Source organism: Triticum urartu, chromosome 4A, assembly GCF_056163025.1.
Source record: "Triticum urartu cultivar PI428250 chromosome 4A, HENAU_Tu73, whole genome shotgun sequence".
Lineage (NCBI taxonomy): Eukaryota > Viridiplantae > Streptophyta > Magnoliopsida > Poales > Poaceae > Triticum > Triticum urartu.
In genome coordinates this window covers 145,391,579-145,417,500 of record NC_141876.1, presented here as the reverse complement: position 1 = coordinate 145,417,500, position 25,922 = coordinate 145,391,579, and the positions used below count along the sequence as shown (strand labels likewise).

The window sequence follows — 25,922 nt, the reverse complement described above, 5'->3', positions numbered from 1 at the left end:
GCTGATTTGGATCCATAGTTTAATGCTACGGTTAGATTGTTATCTTAATTCTTCTTTCATATTTGTGGATGCTTGCAAGAGGGATTAATCATAAGTGGGAGGCTTGTTCGAGCAAGAACAACACCCAAGCATTGGTCCACCCACATATCAAATTATCAAAGTAGCGAACGCGAATCAAACAAACATGATGAAAGTGACTAGATAAAATTCTCGTGTGTCCTCAAGAACCCTTTACATATTATAAGAGATCATTCCGTCTTTTCCTTTGCTACAAAAGGATTGGGCTACCTTGCTGCACTTTTGTTACCGTTACTACTTATTGCCCGTTACAAATTATCTTCCTATCAAACTACTTGTTACCGATAATTTCAGTGCTTGCAGAAAATACCTTGCTGAAAATTGCTACCTCTTGAGCACTGCGTTGGTTTTCCCTTGAAGAGGAAATGGTGATGCAGTAGAGCAGCGTAAGTATTTCCCTCAGTTTTTGAGAACCAAGGTATCAATCCATTAGGAGACCACGCGCGAGTCACCTCATACCTACACACACAAATAAGAACCTCGCAACCAACGCGATAAAGGGGTTGTCAATCCCTTCACGGCCACTTGCAAGAGTGAGATATGATAGAGATGATAATAATAAGATAAATATTTTTGGTATTTTTATGATATAGATTGAAAGTAAAATATAGCAAAATAAAGTAGATTGGAAACTTGTATGATGGAGAATTGACCTGGGGGCCATAGGTTTCAGTAGTGGCTTCTATCAAGATAGCATAAGTATTACGGTGGGTAAACAAATTACTATCGAGCAATTGATAGAAAAGCGAATAATTATGAGAATATCTAGGCATGATCATGTATATAGGCATCACGTCCGAGACAAGTAGACCGGAGCGATTCTGCATCTACTACTATTACTCCACACATCGACCGCTATCCAGCATGCATCTAAAGTATTAAGTTCATAAGAACAGAGTAACGCCTTAAGCAAGATGACATGATGTAGAGGGATAAAATCATGGAATATGATGTAAACCCCATCTTTTTATCCTTGATGGCAACAATACAATACATGTCGTTTCCCTTTCTGTCACTGGGATCGAGCACCGCAAGATTGAACCCAAAGCTAAGCACTTCTCCCATTGCCAGAAAGATCAATCTAGTAGGCCAAATCAAACTGATAATTCGAAGAGACTTGCAAAGATAAAGCAATCATACATAAAAGAATTCAGAGAAGATTCAAATATTGTTCATAGATAATCTGGATCATAAACCCATAATTCATCGGATCTCAACAAACACACCGCAAAAGAAGATTACATCGAATAGATCTCCAAGAGAATCGGGGAGAACTTTGTATTGAGATCCAAAGAGAGAGAAGAAGCCATCTAGCTACTAGCTATGGACCCGAAGGTCTGAAGTAAACTACTCACACATCATCGGAGGGGCCATGGAGTTGATGTAGAGGCCCTCCGTGATCGATGCCCCCTCCGGCGGAGCTTCGGAAAAGGCCCCAAGATGGTTAATGAACAGATGTGTGAGCGAACACTCGCTAATTAATCCCAGAAAAAGAAAAACGACGAATAGATTAATGAACGAGCGAACGCTCGCTAATTAACTAAACCGAGAAAAAAACAAATCTAAAAAAACCAAAAAAAACCGGTGAAAACCAACGGTTTTCTAAAAAACGGCGGGCGGTTCGACCTCGTCAGCGGCACGGCGGCGGCATGGTGGCGCAGGCGGCAACGACGACTAGGGCGGCGGCTAGGGCGGGCGGGCGGCGCGAGCGGCTAGGGTTTGGGGCGGCGGCAGCTTTGGGCTGAGGCGGCCCAGGTGGCGCGCTATATAAAGCCCCCGGCCAGGCGGAGTCCTGGCCGGACACGGCCCAAGGTCGGTTCGGATTTTTTTTTAAAACAATTATGCTCAGAAGAAAAAACAAAAGGAATACTAAACGGACTCCAAAAATCCCGAAATAAATTTTCCCCGGCTCCTAAAATCAAGCCGCACAGGATGAACATTTATTTGGGGCCTAAATGAAATTTTGAAAAACGCGCATTTTTCCTAAATTCAAATAAAATAGCAAATAAAACCAAAATAAAATCTTATTTGATTTTATTATTAAATCCTCAATATTTCTTTATTTCGGGAAAGTCATTTTATTCCCTCTCTCATATTTTTGTGATAGAAATAATTGAAGATAAAATAAATAAAATCAAATGATCCTATTTTCAAAATTTGAGAAAACTCAAATATGAAAATAACGAAATCCCCAATTCTCTCCGAGGGTCCTTGAGTTGCGTGAAATTTCTGGATCAACCAAAATGCAATAAAATATGATATGCAATGATGATCTAGTGTATAACATTCCAAATTGTAAATTTGGGATGTTACAATGAGCCTTGCAAGCAATGTGACTAATGAGTTAATTATGGGATGATGCATTATGGAACGAGTAAAGAGACTTGCCGGTGATGAGATTGAACTAGGTATGATAATACCGACGATCGAATCTTGGGCAAGTAACATACCGATGACAAAGGGAACAACGTATGTTGTTATGCGGTTTGACCGATAAAGATCTTCGAAGAATATGTAGGAGCCAATATGAGCATCCAGGTTCCGCTATTGGTTATTGACCGGAGATGTGTCTCGGTCATGTCTACATAGTTCTCGAACCCGTAGGGTCCGCATGCTTAACATTCGATGATGATTTGTATTATGAGTTATGTGATTTGATGACCGAAGTTTGTTCGGAGTCCCGGATGAGATCACGGACATGACAAGGAGTCTAGAAATGGTCGAGAGGTAAAGATTGATATATTGGAAGGTCATATTCGGACACCGGAATGGTTCCGAAGTGTTTCGGGTATTTTTCGGAGTACCGGGAGGTTACCGGAACCCTCCCCCCCCACCCCCACCCCCCCCCCCCCCCGCGAGGAAGTAGTGGGCCTTAATGGGCTTTAGTGGAAAGGAGAGAATGGCCTCAAGGGGTTCTACCTCTTGAGCACTGCGTTGGTTTCCCCTTGAAGAGGAAAGGGTGATGCAACAAAGTAGCGTAAGTATTTTCCTTAGTTTTTGAGAACCAAGGTACAATCTAGTAGGAGATTACACGCAAGTCGCCTCGCACCTACACAAACAAATAAGAACCTTGCAACCAATGCGATAAAGGGGCTGTCAATCCCTTCACGGCCACTTGCAAAAGTGAGATCTGATAGAGATAATAAGATAAATTTTTTTGGTATTTTTATGATATTAAGATAAATATTTTTGGTATTTTTATGATATAGATTGAAAGTAAAGATTGCAAAGTAAAGTAGATTGGAAACTTATATGATGGAAAATAGACCCGGGGGCCATAGGTTTCACTAGTGGCTTCTCTCAAGATAGCATAAGTATTATGGTGGGTAAACAAATTACTGTCGAGCAATTGATAGAAAAGTGCATAATTATGAGAATATCTAGGCATGATCATGTATATAGGCATCACGACCGCGACAAGTAGACCGAAACGATTCTGCATCTACTACTATTACTCCACACATCGACCGCTATCCAGCATGCATCTAGAGTATTAAGTTCATAAGAACAGAGTAACGCATTAGGCAAGATGACAGGATGTAGAGGGAGAAACTCAAGCAATATGATATAAACCCCATATTTTTATCCTCAATGGTAACAATATAATACGTGCCTTGCTGCCCCTGCTGTCACTGGGAAAGGACACCACAAGATTGAACCCAAAGCTAAGCACTTCTCCCATTGCAAGAAAGATCAATCTAGTAGGCCAAACAAAACTGATAATTCGAAGAGACTTGCAAAGATAACAAATCATACGTAAAAGAATTCAGAGGAGAATCAAATATTGTTCATAGATAATCTTGATCATAAACCCACAATTCATCGGATCTCGACAAACACATCGCAAAAAGAATTATATCGAATAGATATCCAAGAAGATCGAGGAGAACTTTGTATTGAGATCCAAAGAGAGAGAAGAAGCCATCTAGCTAATAGCTATGGACTCAAAGGTCTGTGGTAAACTACTCACACATCATTGGAGAGGCTATGGTGTTGATGTAGATGCCCTCCGTGATCGATTCCCCCTTCGGCGGAGCTTCGGAAAAGGCCCCAAGATGGGATCTCTTGGGTATAGAAGGTTGTGGCGGTGGAAATAGGGTTTCGTGGTGCTCTCGGATGTTTTCGGGGTATATGAGAATATATATAGGCGAAAGAAGTCGGTCAGGGGAGCCACGAGGGGCCCATGAGGGTGGGGGGTGTGCCTGCCCCCCTGGGCGCGCCTCCCTGCCTCGTGGCCTCCTCGATGCTTCCTTGACATCCACTCCAAGTCTCCTGGATTGCGTTTGTTCCAAAAATCACTCTCTCGAAGGTTTCATTCTGTTTGATATTTCTTTTCTACGAAACACTGAAATAGGCAAAAAAACAGCAATTTGCACTGGGTCTTTGGTTAGTAGGTTAGTCCCAAAAATAATATAAAAGTGTATAATAAAGCCCATTAAACATTCAAAACAGATAATATAATAGCATGGAACAATCAAAAATTACAGATACGTTGGAGACGTATCAAGGGGTGGCCGCCGCCCCCTGGCTGGTCCGAATTGGACTAGGAGGGGGCGGCTCCCCCCCCTCTTTCCTTCTCCCCTCTTTCTCCTTCCCTCCTTCTCCTAGTTGGAATAGGAAAGGGGGTTCGAATCCTACTTGGACCGGGAGTCCAAGTAGGAGTCCCCCCTTTGGTGCGCTCGGCCTCCTCTTCCCCCTCCTTTATATATGTGGGAGGGGCACCCCCAAAGACACACCAAGTCTTCTCTTAGCCGTGTGCGGTGTCCCCCTCCACAGTTACACACCTCGGTCATATTGTCGTAGTGCTTAGGCGAAGCCCTGCGCCGGTAACTTCATCATCACTGTCAACACGCCGTCGTGCTGACGAAACTCTCCCTCGTCTTTAACTGGATCAAGATCTCGAGGGATGTCATCATGCTGAACGTATGCTGAACACGGAGGTGTCTTTATGTTCGGTGCTAGGATCGGTTGGATCGCGAAGACGTTTGACTACATCAACCGCGTTACTAAACGCTTCCGCTTTCGGTCTACGAGGGTACGTGGACACACTCTCCCCTCTCGTTGCTATGCATCTCCTAGATAGATCTTGCGTGATCATAGGAATTTTTTTGAAATACTGCGTTCCCCAACAGGTTCTTAACTAAGGGAAATACTATTTGTTACTATAATACATCACCCTTCCTCTTCGAGGAAACCCAATGCCTATCACAAGTAGCAGGGTGGCGGGCATCATAGAGCCTGGGCGCGTGGGCTGGAGGCGTGCGTCAAGGTCGTCTGCGAGCTTCTTAATGACGGTGAACTTGTCGAAGAAGCCGACGAGGGCCTTCTCAAACAAGGGTATGAAGATGTCACCCAAGAGGCCTCTCGCCTTGGCGGCTGCAAGCACCACCTGGAGATGTTTCTTGGTGCTGGGCCGCAGGCCGGCATTGTGGACCATCCGGCACAGCTGGCTGACGCTCACGCTCATCGCCTCCATAGGTCTAGCATCTTGTCACTTGATCTTGCGATTGGAGTGGTCACTTTTGCCCTTGGTCTAGGTGTGTAGGTGCATACGATTTCATATAAGGATTGGACTGGTGGGGAGCCTTTATATGAGAAGCACAGACTACGTTGCATTCACGTGTGCGTTGGCCATCTACTCCTCGGTCCATACTAGTAGTAGTATACTAAACGGCATCGACTGGTTGCATATTGCTTCTACCATTATTACTTCCCTTAGCATGCGAAGGAGGATGCATCATTGGCTGTTCTACATATCGGGAACTGCTTCTCCTCGCCTTTTTACCCTCATTCAAACTGTATCAGCTTCGAGTGGCCACCAATTTAACTAATAAAATAAAATTTATATGTAACAAAACCTCCCTCCTTTCTGGTTTAAAGGGTTCATCTAAATTTTTCGGATTTCCACTATATTAAGCTCACTTTGAGTCCAATTGAGTTAAAGTGCTTTGACTCTCACGCCACATTTAATTCATAGAAATAAGAGATAGGGAATTAGTGGTCATGCATGCATCTTATTCCAAATGCACCATGTGTTCGAAATATGCCCTAGAGACAATACTATTGTATTATTATATTTCCATGTTCATAATTATGAGTTTATATTCTGTGCTATAACTGTTATGATCCTGTAATATGCGGTTCAATCGAAAACTCATATGCACGTGTGGAATGATAAACAACATTGAAAGCATGATGTTAGAAAAATGATCATATTGAATTGACCCAAACTTAATTATTATACTTTAAGATAATACCATCAGAAGTCAATTGTTATAACACAGAGTGTTTTTTTACCAACTACTATAGGGCAAAGCCCCACAGTCTTTTATTAGCAACCAAGAAACCAAGTTCAACTGTACAAGCTAGCTACTAAAGACAGGAAAGAAGGAAACAAAACTACCTACCTATTTCATGCATCAAGGGACGCCAGCTAGCCAGGCTAAGAGCTTGGGTCTAATAGAAGCATTAACCCTATGTGCTAGCAAGAAAAATCATGTACAAATTTACATCTCCAGACACCAAAAGTGACCCTTTCACCCCTAAAGGTCCTCCCATTTCTAAGGATCCATATATTCCATGTTGCTGTGAATATCACTTCAACGAAGAAAGGGTGTGTAAACCTCCTCCTGGCCATGATAATGCACTGTTGAATATCATCGCCACCAGACCAATCAATCTGCAAGTAGTTTCAGATCCTGACACTGAAATTGCAAGAGAAGAAGAGGTATAAGATGGAGTGTTAATATGTGACTTAGTTTTTTAGATCATGAGAGTATCGTAGTCACTTCTTACCATATGATGAAATTTGAGGTTGCTCAAACGCCATCTGTAACACGGTGATTATAACGACAACTTACGGGTTCATCAAAAAGTTTGAAAAGGACTAGATAGCTCGAGAATGGAATTTGCTCTTCCGATGACGGAAAGATATTCTTAAGACCCTCTTAGTGTGAAGACATCCACCATCGTCTGGCCATACACAGGTAACTATGTCACAGGGATGCTGAAATATGTCAACGAGAAAGAAGAACAAAACCGATAACGAGATCGATATAGTGAGCATGTGTATGACTCAAGAAGATAAGGATATATCTCACCTTGAGTTTTGTAAAGTGTATCACGAAGCAAAAGGAATAGCACATGATAACCAAAGGGAATAGCTCTAATTTTTCTGTAATTTTGGAGATCTTGATCGAGGCAGTGACGTCTTCTCCAATCTGCAATTGTTGTAGTTAACTAAAGAGAGCTGGTTATTTTTAATATGGGGCATCTTACAAGCGACATATCAAAAATGGGGTATACAATCAAAAAGAAGTGCATGGATGAATTCAGATTCATATGAACCCATTTTGGAAAACATATTTTGCAATGTCAAAAAATTCTGAAAAAAGATGCGCGCGAACATCTTCATATTCTATGTGTGTGTAGAAAGTTTCATAGAAAAATAACTTTTTTTTAGCCCGTGCAAAATAGACAAATTTTTGTGCCGTGAAATGCTATTTAAAAGCAGTGAAATTTATCTTTTTACTGAAACAAAACAAAAATACTTTTTTACACAAAACTTTGTACCGTGAACATACCTTTGCCAACATGAATTTTTAAACATTATAAAACATGTAAAAAGTACATTTTTGAAAAGCAGATGCAGATGCCCGTGTGCAGATCGTCCACTCTCATACAATCAATTGCAATATAAGATGGGTCATTTTGACCGAGGCAGAGCAAAGGCGGCAAACGATCAATTGGCCCAACAAATTTGCCCTCGTCTATGGCGATATAAACTGGATGGCGTTCCTTTCATGCTGCCGTCAAGGATACAGAACTTGGCAGCGCAGAATACCTTTTGATACGGAAAAGAATTCTATGAGAAAAGGTTTCACGCAAGACCCATTCTCATGGTTGATATGTGGCATTCACAAATCACAAAACATCCCCCACCCCTCACTTAAAATCAAGGAAAAGGGAGAGAGATTAGATACTTTGTGATTTGTGAATGCCACGTGTCAGGACGAGTCTCACCTGCTAACCGTGAGACCTGGTCTCATATTTTTTTTTTCCTTTTGATACCATGTTTCTTTTTGTTGCTTCTACGATGATCTGAAGTTAATTAACAATGGTTACCTTACAACAAGATCTGATGTCAAAAACAAGTGCTTGTACTCATGCTTTCGTGAATGGAGTCTAGCTTAATTAGTTCTACCCAACTCAGCAAGTGTTATACAGTTAACCATTGGCGTTTTATATTATTGTTCTGCTTGAACAGCTGGCGATTCTTGGCTTGGAATTCATGGTTAACGTTTGTCAACTTGTCCCTCTTCTTCAAGTCCTCAAAAAAAGAAATAACTAAATCCTCGTATAATTTTTCTACAGAGCTGCCACATCTTCCTTGCACTGGGCACAAAGGCGCTGGCAAACCATGCAAGTGTCATAGGTACAGAAAGCAACAGAATACACGAACGTTAAGCCGATGGTCATTCTTAGATAAACAGAGCCATATATATAGCAAAAATGGCTCTGACCCCAAGGGATATGCTGATAAAGATGGACGAAAAAAGGCAAGGGTATATGTTTGTCCTTGATTGAAGGAAGCTCAATAGTCAGAATCCGGGTCGCCGTCTTGTATCTCTGGCATAGAGTCTCCTGACTCTGTATCAGACAAGTCTGCCTTGATGGGCTGAATGAAGCGGGTTGAAGAGACATCTTTATAGCTGCTCGGAGCAGCAACACCTGGGTCAGATGGTTTATCACCTGAGGTTGCCAGATTGCGGAATGGTAGGTTGACCGCAGCTGAGCTTTTATTCTGAAGAAGAGAATCAATATTCTGAAGAAGAGAATCAACATGATCAGCACGCTTTTCCTCTCGAAAGGGGGTAGCTGTGGCTTTCTGTGTTTCAGGTGGCCTTGAGTAGATTGGATTTGAAACAGCATTGGAGCTAGAAGGATTATCCACTGTCATTGGCTGGGAGGTTTTTTCTGTGGTCGCAACCACCATAATGGCATCACTCCTGTTGCATGCAGGAACATCTTCTACTGCCTCAGCAATTGTATGTGAACCAATTTGCGGAACTTCTTTTACAAGAGTGGACTTTTCTGTCGGTTCATTATCCTTGATGGATGGCAACCAATCATCATAAGTATCTTCATCCGCAATAACCTGGCGCTGCCCTTCGGATGGTGAAAAGTTAAATGTGCCAGCACCAAAAATTGCCTTTTCTGGTTCACTGCGGTTGAGTCCAGGGACTAAAGGACCTGCCTTTTCTAGAGAAAGGGCTCGAGGGTGCGTAAGAACATCCAAAGCCAGCAAAGCATGTGAACAAAACTCTGCGAGCGTAGTGCCTATCTCTAGCTTCCCTGTAATAAACAAGAGATGATAGTTGTTACTTTAAAGGATATATCTGGAACCCCCCTAGCCAACACTATTACTTTCATGAAAATATGGAGCCACCCTAGCCAACTGCTAACTCCTTCCATATACCAAATCGACAGGCCACAAAGGCAAATCAAGCTCATGCGCTCACGTGGACAGGCATGAATCATGTGTATGAATGTACCAAGTATATTTTATCTTTTGATCTAGCTGCAGATTGCACCATGTCATAGAGCTAATAGTACAAGGCCTGCTTTTGTTGTATATATCCAGAGATAGTTCAAGCAGAACTCTCCCTTTTTCCTTTCAGTTAACCATCTATTAATTACGAGACACAAAATTAATTACTCCATCTGTAGACAACTACTCCCTCCATCCCATAAGACTACCCACAATGGAAGTAACATAGGTAGTAACATCACACATATCTAGATAAAATAGATGATGTGGCAAGCAATAAATGAAGAGAGAGAGCAAAGTGGTAACATAGCTAGTTACTAGTAGTATGAGTAACATCACACATATTAAGGCAAGATGAGTCTATAGCTTAATAAATAAAGTGTCGCATGTTACTACACATATGTTACTCCCCACTATAGAGGTAGTAACATAGACTAGTAACATATGCATGTTACTAGTCTATGTTACTACCCATTGTGGCTAGTCTAATATAGGATTAGCTTGCAAAAACGTCCTATATTATGGGACGGAGGGAGTAAATGATAGACATGAGATTTTACCTTTTCTGAAGAGTTCAGTTCCTTGGGCTAAATAAAGTGGCCGGGCATGAGGAGATGAAAGAAAAGATGCCAGCAATGCCTTATATGAAGCAAGTCGAAAGTCTGATATGCTTGTCTCCCCGACTTTGGTTGTTGATGGCTCATACCCTGCTCCTGAGTCACAAGCACTTGTAGCTATGTTAATTAAGAGCAAGTCCACTTTTGCCCTCCAGTGATCTGTCCTCAATGAACCCCCCTGATAAAGGCAATAAAATGTATATTACATCTGATTGTTGCAATTATACATCAGACAATGTAACCACAGACAATTGAGACCCAAGCACCATTGTGACAATTAGATAACATTGCAAATGACTCTAAATGATATTGTAGTGCATAGTGTCATTATTTCATGATAAAAGCTACCCCATTCCAAAGGGACTCTACATCTTCAGCATGGCAATCAAGAAAATTACCTCTAAACCCTCTATTTTATTGTCATCTGAATCAAATTATATAAATTTCAAGTTATTACCCAACTATATATATATGATTAAAAAAAGGAATTGCTTCAGCAACCACTCTACGTGACAATGATGAGCGGCTGGGAGCAATCAAGAAAATTACTTCTAAACCCTATATTTTATTGATATATATGAATAAAACTATATAAATTTCAATTTATTCCGCAACTCTATATATATGATGAAAAAAAGGAATTGCTTCAGCAACCACACTCTGCGCGACAATGATAAGCAGGTCGAAGGATGGCATCTCGATACCGGTGCCACCAATCATATGACACGCCACGGCAATGCCTTCGCCGAGCTCGACCACACGATCATCAGCACAGTCCAATTTAGTGATGGCTCCATCGTCAAAATCTGTGGCATGGGCACAATCATATTCACTGGCAAGAACAGCGACAATGCCTTCGCCGAGCTCGACCACAGGATCATCGGCACAGTCCAATTTAGTGATGGCTCCATCGTCAAAATCTGCGGCATGGACACAATCATATTCACTGGCAAGAACAGCGAACACAAGGCCCTCAGCGGTGTCCACTACATCCCACGGCTTAAGAACTCGATCATCAGCATTTGTCAGCTAGATGAGAATGCATGTGGGCTGATCAGAAGACGTGTGCTTCGAATCTGGGATCAGCAAGGTTGACTCCTTATTCGGGTTAGACTGGCCGGAATCGCCTTTACCTCCTACATCTTCAGGTGATCCAGCCAATATGTCTCTCACCCCGCCACGACGACATGGCTTGCGGTGGCATGAGGTATGGGCATCTCAATTTCGACGCATTGGAGAAGATGTGATGCCTCGCCATGACACGCTGGCTGCCACGGCCGGATCACATGGAGCAGCTCTGTGACATGTATCATCACCAAGCATCGTCACGTGGCACAATTCATCGGCAAGCAAGGTACCGCGCGCAGCAGCTACTTGAGCTCGTTCAAGGCAACCTCTGTGGTCCTGTTTCACCGGCGACACCTGGAGGACAGCGCTACTTCTTGCTGCTTGTGGACGACGCCACTCGCTACATGTGGGTGATGCTCCTGGCTGGCAAGAGCAGCACACCTGATGTCATCAAAAGAATTCAGGCAGCAACAGAAGTTCAATGCGGATGCAAACTGGGCGTGTTCCACACGGACAACGGCGGCGAGTTTATCTCGACCAGGTTTGCCGCTTACTGCTGATGAAGGCATCGAGCACCACTTCTCTGCACCTTACGCCCCGCAGCAAAATGGCATCGTCAAGTGGCGAAACTAAACGGTGGTGGCAATGGTGCATGCTCTGCTGAAACAGAGGAGCACGCCAACTGAATTTTCGGGGGAGGCTGTGAGCACTGCTGTCTTCCTGCTCAACCGTGCTCCCACTAAATCCCTTGCTGGAAAAGACACCTTGCGAGGCGTGGCAAGACCACAAGCCGGCTGTCCACAACCTTCGCACCTTTGGGTGCTTGGCGTATGTTAACAGGGTAACCTGAGTAAGCTCAAAAGACCGCAGCTCTCCCGCTGTGTTCATCGGCTAGGAAAGTGTGAGGCGTACCAGCTGCTGGACCCTGTGACAAGACGCATCTGCATTGCCCACTATGTCATCTTTGATGAAGAACGTGGCTGATATTGGGGAGCGGACGACAGCGCACGCTCAGGCAGCAACTTCGATATCCAGTACATCTACCTTCACGCAGCGAAGGCGCCCAGCTACGCGTCCAGCTCAGGGCGAGCTGAGCCTGTGTCAACAGGACATGTGACTCGGGGTACTTCACCTGCCACACCACCATCCCTGTATCAGCTCCAGCAACTCCAGAATTTGTCACAACACCAGCACATGATGATCGACTCGATGCTGCTCACCGCGACACACCAGTTCGCTATCGCATGGTCTAGAATCTGATTAGAGAACCACTGCCTGGACTTGCGCCACGCAACCTCGATGCCAAGCTGCACTCGTCGAGCACGGGGGAGCCGTGCTAATTTGCAGAAGTTGAGAGAGACAAGGCATGACAAGCAGCCATGCGCAAGGAAATGGATGCAGTGGAGCAGAACAGGACATGGGAGCTCGTCGATCTACCACATGGGCATCGACCAGTAGGCCTCAAATGGGTCTACAAATTGAAGAAAAATGTAACTGGTAAGGTGATCAAGCACAAAGCACAGCTGGTTGCATGCGGCTTCGTGCAGCAAGCCGGCATTGACTTTGATGAAGTCTTTGAGCCTGTGGCTCGCATGGAATCCATCCGTCTGCTGCTTGCTTTGGCTGCCCAGGAGGGGTGACCCGTCCACCACATGGACGTAAAATCAGCCTTCCATAATGGAGAACTGAAGGAGGTCTATGTGAAGCAGCCGCTCAGTTCATCATCACCGGAGAAAAAGGAAAAGTCATGCGGCTGCGCAAGGCCCTCTATGGCCTTAGGCAGGCGCCACGAGCACGGGACGCGAAGCTTTACTGCACGCTCAAGGAAATTGGCTTCAAAAATAGCGGGCACAAGCACGCGATCCACCGGAGCGTCACCGGTGACGAAATCGTGCCCATTGGAGTCTGTGGATGGTTTGATCATTGTTGAAGTGTATATGTGGATTGCCTAGCCCTTTCCATTAGTTCGAACTTTTGGTTGCGTTGGCTAGTGCATGAAGCTTAACATGGTATCAAAGTCTAAGGTCTTGAGTTCAAGTCCTAGCTTTGGCAATTTATTCAAAAATTACTGCTGCCCCCTTTTGTCCACTTATAGGCCTCTTGAGCCATACCTCTGAGTCTGTTCACGTGTTGACTTTCTGCGTCACACGTGAGAGGGGGTGTTGAAGTGTATATGTGGATTGCCTAGCCCTTTCCATCAGTTCGAACTTTTGGTTGCGTTGGCTAGTGCATGAAGCTTAACAATCATCACTGGTTCATCCAAGGGAGCAGTGGAGAGCTTCAAGGACGAGCAACAACAACAACAACAAAGCCTTTAGTCCCAAACAAGTTGGGGTAGGCTAGAGGTAAAACCCATAAGATCTCGCAACCAACTCATGGCTCTGGCACATGGATAGCAAGCTTCCACGCACCCCTGTCCATAGCTAGCTCTTTGGTGATACTCCAATACTTCAGGTCTCTCTTAACGGACTCCTCCCATGTCAAATTCGGTCTAGTCCGCCCTCTCTTGACATTCTCCGCACGCTTTAGCCGTCCACTATGCACTGAAGCTTCTGAGGCCTGCGCTGAATATGCCCAAACCATCTCAGACGATGTTGAACAAGCTTCTCTTCAATTGGTGCTACCCCAACTCTATCTCGTATATCATCATTCCAGACTCGATCCTTCCTCGTGTGGCCACACATCCATCTCAACATACGCATCTCCGCCACACCTAACTGTTGAACATGTCACCTTTTAGTCGGCCAACACTCAGCGCCATACAACATTGCGGGTCGAACCGCCGTCTTGTAGAACTTGCCTTTTAGCTTTTGTGGCACTCTCTTGTCACAAAGAATGCCAGAAGCTTGGCGCCAGTTCATCCATCCGGCTTTGATTCGATGGTTCACATCTTCATCAATTACCCCCATCCTCCTGCAGCATTGACCCCAAGTACCGAAAGGTGTCCTTCTGAGGTACCACCTGGCCATCAAGGCTAAGAGCATCTCCAGCCGCGCCCCCAACAGACCCCCCAGGCCACTTTTTCGGCGCCGACGCCGAAAAAATGGCCCAGTCGCGCCCCTAGGAGCCTGTTTTCCGCCGGATTGGGCCGAAATTGACGCCAGCATACCCAACTCGAACCCGGCGCGCTGGGGTCGCCTGGGGGCGCCGGACGGACCATTTTTGGCGCGAACTGTGATGGGCCCGCCCTGTCAGCGACGCGCCGCTTCGTCGTCCACATCGCCTCGTTTCCCGCGGGAATCAATGCCAAAGCTGCCGCGCTGCCGCGCCTTCGCCTCCATTGATGACGCGCCTGCCGCGATGCAGCGCGCCGGTCAGCATGCCCATTGATGCCGCGCAGTGAAGCGTCGCGTGGCCCAGCGCCACGGCCGCCCGCCACGCGTCGCCTGGCATGCACCTCCCGCCGCCCCAGCTCCGGCTATAAAAGACGCCCGCCTCGCCGGTGAACGCCACACCGCAGCACATCGCCTCTCTTCCCCCCCCCCCCCCCCCCCCGCGCTTGCACACTCCACTCCCCCACCGACGAGCAATGGCAGCGCGGTACCCAGGCGATTCCGCGGCGAAGAACGGCTTCGGCCGCCGCCACCTCCACGAGTGGGAGGCGCGCCTCCTTTTTGAGGCCGACTACCCAGCTCCCCCGGACATGAGGGTGCCGGGCACGTGGCGTTTGAGCGCCGGCGGCGTGCCGGTGCCACCCGCTCCCACCGGGGCGGACCGGCGGGCAGAGATCTACTTCGACCACCGCCGCGACGGCCTGATCGCCTCCACCAACGGCGTCGTGCCTCGCGGCCGCCACAACGCCGAAGGGCGGCGCAAGTGGTGGGGGGTGCCCGTCCGCACCCTCGAGCACGTCCTCGACTACATCGAGGCCGGCAACACGCCGCGCCTCAAGTACCCCGCCCCCGCACCCCCGTCCTTCTCTCGCCGCCGTGGCAGCTCGTGGATGCCGCGGCGGTTGTCGGACGCGACGACCTCCTCCTCGGGCGGCTCGCCGGCGGCCTTCGCCGTCAAGCACGAGCCACAGGACACGGCGGGGGAGTCCCCGCTAGGGCGCCGCACCCGCAGCGGCGCCCTGACCATCCCCGAGGAAGGTCGCGGCGGTCGCATGCGCCGTGTCCGGCCGAAAACCGAGCCGAAGCCTCCCCTGCTCCCAGTGAAGCCGGAGCACCTCGCGATGGCCGCCGCCGACGAGACGGCCCTGAGGTGGGCGAGGGAGGACTACGTCCGCGAGCAGGTGGCTCGCCAGCGCCGCGCCCTTGAGGAACTCAAGGCGCGCCACCCCCGCCCCGTCCGCGAGGTGGACGGCGTCCTCTACCTCGACAGCGACGAGGAGGAGGCCGGGCCATCCCGCGTCGGCGACCCTGGACAGGGCTGCAGCAGGGACGACAGCAGGTGGCAGGACGAGGACGACGATGGCGGCGGAGACTACACCGACTTCTACAAGCGCCTAGACATGTAGAAGTCGGACGGCAGCGAGGCGCGGCGAGGACGGCATAGCTAGGCCGTGTTTGTTTTTTTTTATTTGTTTTTTGTACAAATTTGAATGAATGTCGCCGAGTTTGGATGAATTTCGACGAGTTTGTGCCAAAAAAACGCCGAATTCGTTTAGCCCTGGGGCCGACCTGGGGGTGACGACTGGGAACGCAGTCGCCCCCACGCCGAAAATCTCACCGGCTCGCCCCCAGGACGCGTTTTTTCGGCGTCCTGGGGGGCGAACGGCTGGAGATGCTCTAACCTCCTCGCCGAAAATCTCGTCGACTCGCCCCCAGGACGCGTTTTTTCGGCGTCCTGGGAGGGCGAACGGCTGGAGATGCTCTAACCTCCTCCTCACACCTAGTGGTACTGAAACCGCACATCATGTACTCGGTTTTAGTTCTACTAAGCCTAAACCCTTTCGATTCCAAGGTTTGTCTCCATAACTCTAACTTCCTATTTACCCCCGTCCGACTATCGTCAACTAGCACCACATCATCCGCTAAGAGCATACACCATGGGATATCTCCTTGTATATCCCTTGTGACCTCATCCATCACCAATGCAAAAAAGATAAGGGCTCAAAGTTGACCCCTGATGCAGTCCTATCTTAATCGGGAAGTCATCGGTGTCGACATCACTTGTTCGAACACTTGCCACAACATTATCGTACATGTCCTTGATGAGGGTAATGTAATTTACTGGGACTTTGTGTTTCTCCAAGGCCCACCACATGACATTCTGCGGTATCTTATCATAGGCGTTCTCCAAGTCAATGAACACCATATGCAAGTCCTTTTGCTCCCTATATCTCTCCATAAGTTGTCGTACCAAGAAAATGGCTTCCATGGTCGACTTCCCAGGCATGAAACCAAACTGATTTTTGGTCACGCTTGTCATTCTTCTTAAGCGATGCTCAATGACTCTCCAATAGCTTCATTGTATGGCTCATCAGCTTAATTCCACAATAATTAGTACAACTCTGAACATCCCCCTTGTTCTTGAAGATTGGTACTAATATACTCCGTCTCCATTCTTCTGGCATCTTGTTTGCCCGAAAAATGAGGTTGAAAAGCTTGGTTAGCCATACTATCGCTATGTCCCCGAGACCTTTCCACACCTCAATGGGGATACAATCAGGGCCCGTCGCCTTGCCTCCTTTCATCGTTTTAAAGCCTCCTTGACCTCAGACTCCTGGATTCGCCGCACAAAACACATGCTGGTCTCATCAAAGGAGTCGTCCAGTTCAATGGTAGAACTCTCATTCTCCCCATTGAACAGCTTGTCAAAGTACTCCCGCCATCTATGCTTAATTTCCTCGTCCTTCACCAAGAGTTGGCCTGCTCCGTCCTTGATGCATTTGACTTGGCCAATATCCCCCGTCTTCCTCTCTCGGATCTTGGCCATCTTATAGATGTCCCTTTCGCCTTCCTTCGTGCCTAACCGTTGGTAGAGGTCCTCATATGCCAGACCCCTTGCTTCACCAACAGCTCGCTTTGCGGCCTTCGCCATCTTGTACTTCTCTATGTTGTCTGCACTCCTATCCAGGTATAGGAGTCTGAAGCAATCTTTCTTCTCTTTAATCGCCTTCTGGACATCATCATTCCACCACCAGGTATCCTTATCTTCGCTTCTCCTTCCCCTGGACACTCCAAACTCCTCCGAGGCCACCTTACGAATGCAAGTCGCCATCTTCGTCCACACATTGTCCGCATCCCCTCCTTCCTCCCAAGGGCCCTCCTTAATGACCCTCTCCTTGAACGCTTGAGCTACCTCCCCCTTGAGCTTCCACCACTTCGTTCTAACGACTTTGGCACACTTATCCCGCTGGACACGAATCCGAAAGCGGAAGTCAGCAACCACCAGCTTATGCTGGGGTACAACACTCTCTCCAGGTATCACCTTACAGTCTAGGCACGCACGTCTTCTCTTCTCGAGAGGGTGAAATCAATCTGGCTAGTGTTGGCCACTACTAAAAGTCACCAGATGTGATTCTCTCTTTCTAAAGAGGGTGTTAGCTACAATCATGTTGTAGGCTAGACCAAAGCTTAAGACATCTTCTCCTTCTTGATTCCTGATGCCATAGCCAAAGCCCCTGTGCGCCCCTTCAAAACCTGTGTTAGATGTACCCACATGGCCATTGAGGTCTCCTCCTATGAAGAGCTTCTCACCAATCGGTACACTCCTAACCATGTCTTCCAGGCCTTCCCAGAACTCCCTCTTGGTGTTCTCATTGTGGCCTACTTGCGGGGCATACGCTCTGATAACATTGAGAACCAAGTCCTCAACTACCAACTTGACCAGGATAATCCGGTCCCCACAAAAATCTTTTTTTGGGTTTCATCTCCGTAAGAGTGGCTGAGTTTTTACGTTGGCTCGCCAAGCCTATCACAACCCTCCTCCTTTACCCGGGCTTGGGACCGGCTATGTTGAGACAACATAGGCGGAGTTGAGAGCTTCAAGGACAAGATGGAAACAAAATTCCAGATGAGTGACCTTGGACTGCTGTCATTCTATCTCGGAATCGAAGTCCAGCAAGATGGCTATGGCATCAGACTATGTTAGGCACACTATGCATCGCGCATTCAGCTTGGAGGAATGGAAGGCTGCCACCCAGCTCACACTCTGATGGAGGGGCAACCGAAACTGAGCCGTGAGAGCACGGCAAAAAAGGTGGATGCCACAGAGTATCAAAGGATCGTTGGCAGCCCACAAAAGCACAAGGCCGATCTGGCATTCGCCATCGACTTTGTGGGTAGCTTCATGGAGCAACCTACAAGAGCACATGATGGCAGTGAAGCGCATCCTTCACTATATCGCTGGCACAAGCTACTACGGTCTACACTACAGGTGGAAGACTGGAAAGACACGGCTGATTGGCTATATTGATAGTGACCTCGCCGGTAACATTGACACCAGGAAGAGCACAAGTGGCATGATGTTCTTCCTCAGTAGCAGCTTGGTGAGCTGGCAGTCTCTCAAGCAGCGAGTGGTGGCTCTGTCCTCCTGTGAGGCAGAGTATGTGGCTGCCACATCTGCTGCAACACGAGGACTTTGGCTGGCTCGGCTGCTTGATGAACTCAATGGGAGAGAAGCTGAGGCAGTCAAGCTAATGGTGGACAGCAAACATATCGATCTACAGTACCATTTCATCAGGGACTGCTTGGAGGATGGGAGTGTCAGAGCCAACTACATCAACACCACAGACCAATTCACTGACATTCTAAGGACTAGGGCGGGTGAAATTCCATGAACTGCGTGCTACGCGTTTGGGATGGTGCTGCAGTCAGTCAATGAGTCAAGTCTTTTCCTTAGGTAGTATAAGCTAGTGAGTCAAGTCTGTCTTAGGCTAAAAGTCAGTGTGTCAAGTCAAGAAGTCTTAGGCTGTAAGAAAGCCAATGAGGTGGTTCTGTAGTACTCCCTCCATCCCAAAAATGCTCTTATATTATGGCCAAAAACGTGTCAAAAACGCTCTTATATTATGGGACGGAGGGAGTAGTTCCTTTCAGCTATAAACAAGGGGTAAAGCCTAGCCAGCTACATTCATAACAGACCAGAAATTGAGTCCCAAATCAGACTTACCTATGCTCTTTCTACTAACAAGTATAACAAGAGAAGTAATAAGAAAAAAATCCGAATAATAGGCACGTGAGAAAAGATAAATTTTAGGCATACCACATTCAGAAGAATTTCCAAGGTTTCTAGTGCAGCTATTTTAACACAGAGTGGTGTGAACATTCTAACATCTCCTGGAGTTTCAGGGGTCATTCCCTTCGATGAAGTTGGCATGGAAGAGGTTTTCATTTTCTTTGGGCTGATTGCTGCTTTCTCCAAACCCGAGGCATGTGAATTTTGTATTTGTGGTTCTTGCTTCCTCTTCTTGGAGTAACTTTTTGACGAAGATTCACTAGTCCCTTTTGATGGATTTGTGCTGAATAGAGTCATTTCTTTTACACAATTATCATCCAGATCACCAACTGCATTGCTGACTATTACCTCTAACAAATGGAGAGACATTCCTGGTAACAAAAGACATCATTTATTCAGCCATGGGCGTGACTCGCAATCGACTAAAAGACGACCAAGGCTATGTACCAAACATTTGTATGGATGCAACTCGAAGTATGACAGTCAATCAACAGAGAAAAACAACAGGCAGACCAGTGCAGGGAATGTGAATGTTAAGTTATAGATTCCATGTTTTGAAGACATGGAGGAATATGTTTAGACCATACGCCCCTGGATGCAGCATGGTCATACCTCAAAGATCTAGCCTGTTGTTAAATTTGAGTTCTGAGAGAGCATCATTGACAAAAGTTTGTCTGAACAGAAAAACTATATCCCTCAAACCAATGATAGTTTTCCCGCATGTGCAAACAGAACATGCCACAAATAAAGTATTTGAAGGATGATGCATTTCAAACTATTTCTCCGCAGTGGCAACAGGAAAAAAAGTCAAGAATTAGTGTTCTATCTCCACTCTAAAATAAGTGGAATCATTGTTAAATTGTTGCTGACTCTGTAAACAGGCAGATCCAATTTCATTTCAACCCTGAGGTATGATTAAACATAATTATGACAAAACAACTCGCTGTAAAAACTTGTCTTAAAATATAAAATCATGCAACTGTGAGCATACAAACAAACAAACAAAAGGAATCACCTACCAACACCCATGGAGGTCAGCAACAGCTGAACAATGCTGTAAACTTTTGTCCTCGTAGTAGGTAACTTCGCAATTTTGCAGTAATCAGTTACAAGCCGTACAATATTAGCAGCATGCGGTAAAAGTTGGCTGCAATATGACAAGTAGATAATTTAGATATTTCTTTTCCAGTACAGATTCAGATCCAGAATAATATTAGACTTCTATAATAAATCCAGTTTCCGAAGCTACTTAAAATTCAAGTATTATTATCAAACACTTGTGTCTATGTTGCTGTATTTGATGCAAGCTTAAAACTTGTGGAAAACATACATTGAGATGTGTCTTAGATAATAGTGATAAGAGGCAATACACATGGTACCTTCGCATTCCTTTAATAGTTGCATGGAGCAAATCCAAGAAAGATGAATGCAATGATGGAAGCTCAAAACAAATAAGCTCTTGGTGCAAGGAAGTAGTTGAAGGAAACGACTTGTTGCGCAATGATCCATCAACTAAGAGCACTCTCCGTGACAGAGCTATCAAAGCACGGACAGGAACGGTGACCTTTTTTGACAATGACAGGTAAAACAATATGGTTTAGAGCAATGTAATGTTTAATGGTAGCTTATCAGCGCCATTAGGTAATAAGTAATGATAATGTACCAAGAGATGAGGCTTTGGACAAACCTGAACCGGGTAATAACTAGTCAGCATCATGCAGCAGCAATGGGCAAGGGCTGAAATGGTAGGAACAGTGAAGACACGAAATTTCTTTGTCACATGCAGATTGCCTCCCAACTTTACTTGATCTCCCAACACTGGTGGAGGATCATTACCAGGTGGAACTAGAAGCATCATAATCTCACGCCCTTTCTTTTCTGCAAAGATAAGTTGTTCAAAGCCAATCTAAAATGGTACAACCAAAAATAAAAATAGCTCATGACAAACATTACCTTCTTCCAGCCCAACAAAGGCATCGTTCAGAAGATTGTTTATACCAATCAGTACTTTCTGAATCATCAATGACCAAGTGCCCTCAGATACTCGGACAGAAGGTAGCATTGCTAAGACTCTCGCAAATTTCTGAAGGATTGGAAGATGCGAAAAAACAGAGGTTGGTCAACACAAAGAAAGAACATCAAAATGGAGAATAAAACACACAAATGTTACTTTGCACAGCATCCCAAAAAGATTAATTCGAAGATAAGGCATGAAGCATACAGTGCTCACCTTTGATAATTTTACATTGACTTCTGTACTCATAATCTTTGCTGCAATGGTGGATTCAACCTGAATTGTGTAAATTAAGCACAATATGACATAATATAACAGCCAGTAAAATAGTAGGGAGTTGTACATTTGCTGTAGTTTCAGAGGTATGTACTAGAAACTAATTTTAAAAAAATGATAAATAAGTGACACATGACAAATAAATCTAAAAGGAACATGTCACATAAAGAACTCTCGTGTGCCACGCACCTACATTTAAATCACAATTAGACATATTGATAGTAGCTCATGTAGATCATCAATAAAGATGTTCCAATTCAGTAACAAAAAATAGATATTCCAAACTTTCAACTCTATGATCCTACATCCACCCAGAAACCAACTTTTACAAAATTTTATTTATTAAAACACCTAACCAAACCTTTTCCTTCGAAGCTATTCTCAAGGATTAACTTTTCTCCCTTCTAGACTCAGAAAACTACTCCCTCCAGTTCACAATAAGCTTTTGGATATGGATATGGACATGGTCTCCAAAACATAGCTTTGACCACTAATTTCTATGAAAATATATTTCTAAATCCCAGTAAAATTTAGATTTATAGAAGTACTTCTCGAGACAAAGGTACATGTAGAAATATTTCAGGTGGCTAACATAAATAGGAGTATTTTAAAGAGATATAAGAGTCAAAGTTTTATAAGTTTTGGCTAAACGCGTAACCAAAACTTAAAGTTTTCTGTAAACTGGAGGAAGAATATATGTGTTCACGATAAGAAATGAACTACTCCCTCTGTAAACTAATATAAGAGCACTTAGAACACTATTTTAGTGATCTAAACACTCTTATATTAGTTTACAGAGGGAGTACAACATAAATGTAAACATACTTTATTGTAGTGTCGATTTACAGATGAGGGATACAATTTAATAACTGTCCTTAGCAAATCAATCGCTTCATCCTGCAAATACAGACAGAAGTAGATTACATATTTACTCTTGCATGCTTGAAATCAAACAGAGTAAGCCTGTGGGTGAAAACAACATACCGCCACTGGACCATTTTCATTTAAAAGCAGCAGCAATGGTTCAACAACTCTTCCAGCAAAGGATGATGCCTCTTTCTTTAAGTTCAAATATTTCGCCAATCTAATCAGAGAACAAGTTATGTTGCTTTCAACTGAACAAAACAGAGTAGCGCACAAAAGAAAGGGCAATGGATATGGACATATTGTTGAGCTTTAGTTTCAAATAATCACATTCACAATACTACGAAGTACCTACAATCCAACTATGTGCTTGACAGCTTGAGCAAGTAAAAGGACATAGCTTTCATGACATACCTCGCAAATAGATCAGACATGGAAGTACAAGAGACCAAAGTAACAAGTTGCAAGCTAGGTGGTCCTTTCTAGGAGGAAAAAAAGATATATCAGATAAATAATTGTATGAGAATGTTTCATTAAGAGAAAACTAGAAAGATAATTTTCTCTGGGGATGTGAAGACTATGGATTATATGAACTCCTGGGGAGCATTATTTAAGATCTTCGATAAAAACTTTTACTAGGGTGGGTTTTTCTTTAGATGTGGTTTGTTGAAATAGGTCATGCTCAATCTCAATCAGTCAAACTTGCTAGTGTGTAAAACCACGCCAATGAGCTCAGTGAAGCCATAAAGATAACTAGTACTACTACACACCTGTCAGAAGTACTATACTGGTGTCAAAAACGCTCTTATATTATGGGATGTAGGGGGTAAAATATACAGAATAGGTCAAATAATGAGAACAAATGCCATCTGCAAGTTCAATTTGTGATATAATTTTCCAATAAAGGTTCATATTTACATCAAATGGATGGCGTTACATAATATAATTTCCGATTGATTGGTTGCGGTGGTAGCTTAGCATGCATCAGATATATAATAAATTTAGAGAAAAGTGATCTAGTGAACAAATGCAGTTTTATAATAGATTGAACACCTACAATTTAAATATAAAGAAAATGGTGACTGGCATTTCATTCTTCGGTTTAGATGTGACCTCAAAACAATCACAATATAACCAGAAATAAAGAAAAATAGCAATATCCACAAAGAAAGTTATGAACAACCACAAACACAGGCAGCCAGAAGGTGCCAAGCCAAACAGACTTAAGTTAACCCAAGGGACACTAAATTTACACGGATATCACTCCCACAGAGATCAGTGCCGAGGACAGACTTCTTCATCTGTTTTCTCCTAGGTGTAGAAAATCTCAACATCACATTTAATTTCATGGAAGTTGTCTTATCAATGAAGCAGGTCAATCAACTAGTATGACGTCAAACGTAACTCCAGCGAAGGTTGATCACATCTGAAATACCTAAATATTTCATTTCATGGAAGTTGTCTTATCCATGAAGGAGGTCAATCAAATAGTATGACGCCAAGTGTAATTCCAGCAAAGGTTGATCACATCTGAAATATCTACATTTCATGGAAGTTGTCTTATCCATGAAGGAGGTCAATCAAATAGTATGACGTCAAGTGTGATTCCAGCAAAGGTTGATCACATCTGGAATATCTCTATACTTCCAGATATCACTACCTTCCTGTCTATAATCTGCTTGGAATTTAATTAGCTCAACAAATTCAAACAAACTTAAACACATTTTTTATGAAGTTAATAATGGGATTCTCAAGACATTAGAACAGTGATGAAACAAGGGGTCCGGGTCAGGGGGTGGGGGCACACAATTGCTCAGAACAAAAACAAAACGAGAACATAAAATTCCACATAAAACTGAAGCAAACAATGTGCAGTACCTGCAAGTTCCTCAGAATCTTCTCAAACCAATCAGAGTATGATTCAGCAAAGCGCTCACTGCTGCACTCTTGGAAAGTCACGCCAAGTAAACAAGTTCCCAACCAACAACTATATGGCTAAAGATTTATAAACAGAGGACGCCAATATTAGTAAAGCATGTCTGATACATTTTCTTTTACATCAAAGATTTAACAACTGTTAAAGCTATCAGAAAAACAGTTACAGATGTTTAGATTTTATTGTTAGAATATGTTGTATATTGTTCGAGCATGAATGTTTCTGCAGCACAGAACAACAAAAATATAACACTTATACCAGATAAAACTATCTCACCAGATGGCATAATTCATACTCCCTCCATCCGAAAAAGCTTGTTCCTCAAATGGATGTATCTAGCACTAATTTGGTGCTAAATACATCCATTTAAGGGACAACCTTTTTCGGGTGGAGGGAGTAGTACATAAATAACTTTAAAAGAGAGTAATGACAAGTAGCACTGAGGAAACATAACAGAATTAAAGTTTCAGTGGTGTATAGCAACAACTAGCTCAAATCCGCACACCTTGTCACATTGGGTTTAGTATATACAAGTGCAACACAAGTTCAGCATTATGGTGGATGGTGGAGATATTCTTTTTACAGTACCAAATTAGCAAAGTACGGTGAAAGCAGGGGGGGGGGGGGGGGGGGGGGATACGGCAACGTACTGAGCCGCTCTCCACTAGCTCGCCGACGCGCTCGACCCAGGCGTCGACCGTGGCGCGCCACGCCTCGGCGAGCTTTTGGTCCGACGGGTCCTGGAGGACCTCGGTGAGGAGGCCGTGCGTGCGCACCGCCTCGAGGATGAAGGCCAGCTCCTCCGGCGGAACGGTGCTCCCCGGCTGCGGCATCCGCTCGCCAACCACCACTCGGAGCAGACGTGGCTTAAGCCAGTGGTCGTTCACGTCCGCGAGGAAGCCGACGGCGCCGGCCATCGCTGGTTAGTGAGGGGTATGTGACTGGAGGCGGGCTGAAAGACGGCTCGGCCGGACTTGAGGTGGACGATAATAGGGACGGTTGGAAGGAGAGACCGAAGAAGGCGGCGGCTCCGGGACGGAGGGATAGGACGCCGTAAAACCCTAGCGGCTTCGAGCAGCAGAGTTTGGGTAGTTTAAAAAGAGAACTAACTTTGGTCTAAAAATAAAAAGAAAACTAACTTACTTTCTCAAAATTCATTTAAAAAATCAAAATGTGACGCATACAAGTTTTGTAGATATTGTTATTTTACTGAAAAATATATTATTATGCTTAATCAAGTTTATACAAACATCAATGTATATAATATTATACCCGATAAACAAAGTAGAAAAGGTGAGGGAGATCGCTTTCCTCCTACGCGAGCAGACGGAAACCCTAGCCGCCGCCAGGGATCCGATCCTTCCGGCGGCTCCGCTTTGTTGGCGACCTCTTGGTCGT

At 44.9% G+C, this 25,922-nt stretch overlaps 1 protein-coding gene across 1 annotated transcript; it reads right to left on the bottom strand.

The window, feature by feature from the left end:
* Positions 1-8,413: 8,413 nt before the first annotated feature.
* LOC125551172 (uncharacterized) lies at positions 8,414-25,608 on the bottom strand. Its single transcript, XM_048714330.2, has 13 exons — positions 25,175-25,608; positions 24,467-24,583; positions 23,003-23,070; positions 22,709-22,808; positions 22,550-22,621; positions 21,665-21,724; positions 21,388-21,517; positions 21,122-21,312; positions 20,814-20,998; positions 20,454-20,581; positions 19,462-19,805; positions 10,189-10,423; positions 8,414-9,432 (listed from the first exon to the last, which is right to left on the bottom strand). The coding sequence occupies exons 1-13, from the start codon at positions 25,439-25,441 to the stop codon at positions 8,672-8,674; spliced, it is 2,658 nt and encodes an 885-aa protein (XP_048570287.1). The 5' UTR covers positions 25,442-25,608; the 3' UTR covers positions 8,414-8,671.
* Between the last annotated feature and the right edge of the window lie 314 nt (positions 25,609-25,922).

What these genes read in the sequence shown, in the direction of transcription:
- LOC125551172 (XM_048714330.2), bottom strand. Translation starts at nt 25,441, where the DNA reads ATGGCCGGCGCCGTCGGCTTCCTCGCGGACGTGAACGACCACTGGCTT. An exon ending in AGCTAGTGGAGAGCGGCTCA is followed by an intron (nt 24,584 to 25,174) that starts GTACGTTGCCGT and finishes ATAAATCTTTAG; the next exon opens with CCATATAGTTGTTGGTTGGG. An exon ending in ACTATTAAAGGAATGCGAAG is followed by an intron (nt 20,582 to 20,813) that starts GTACCATGTGTA and finishes GTCATATTGCAG; the next exon opens with CCAACTTTTACCGCATGCTG.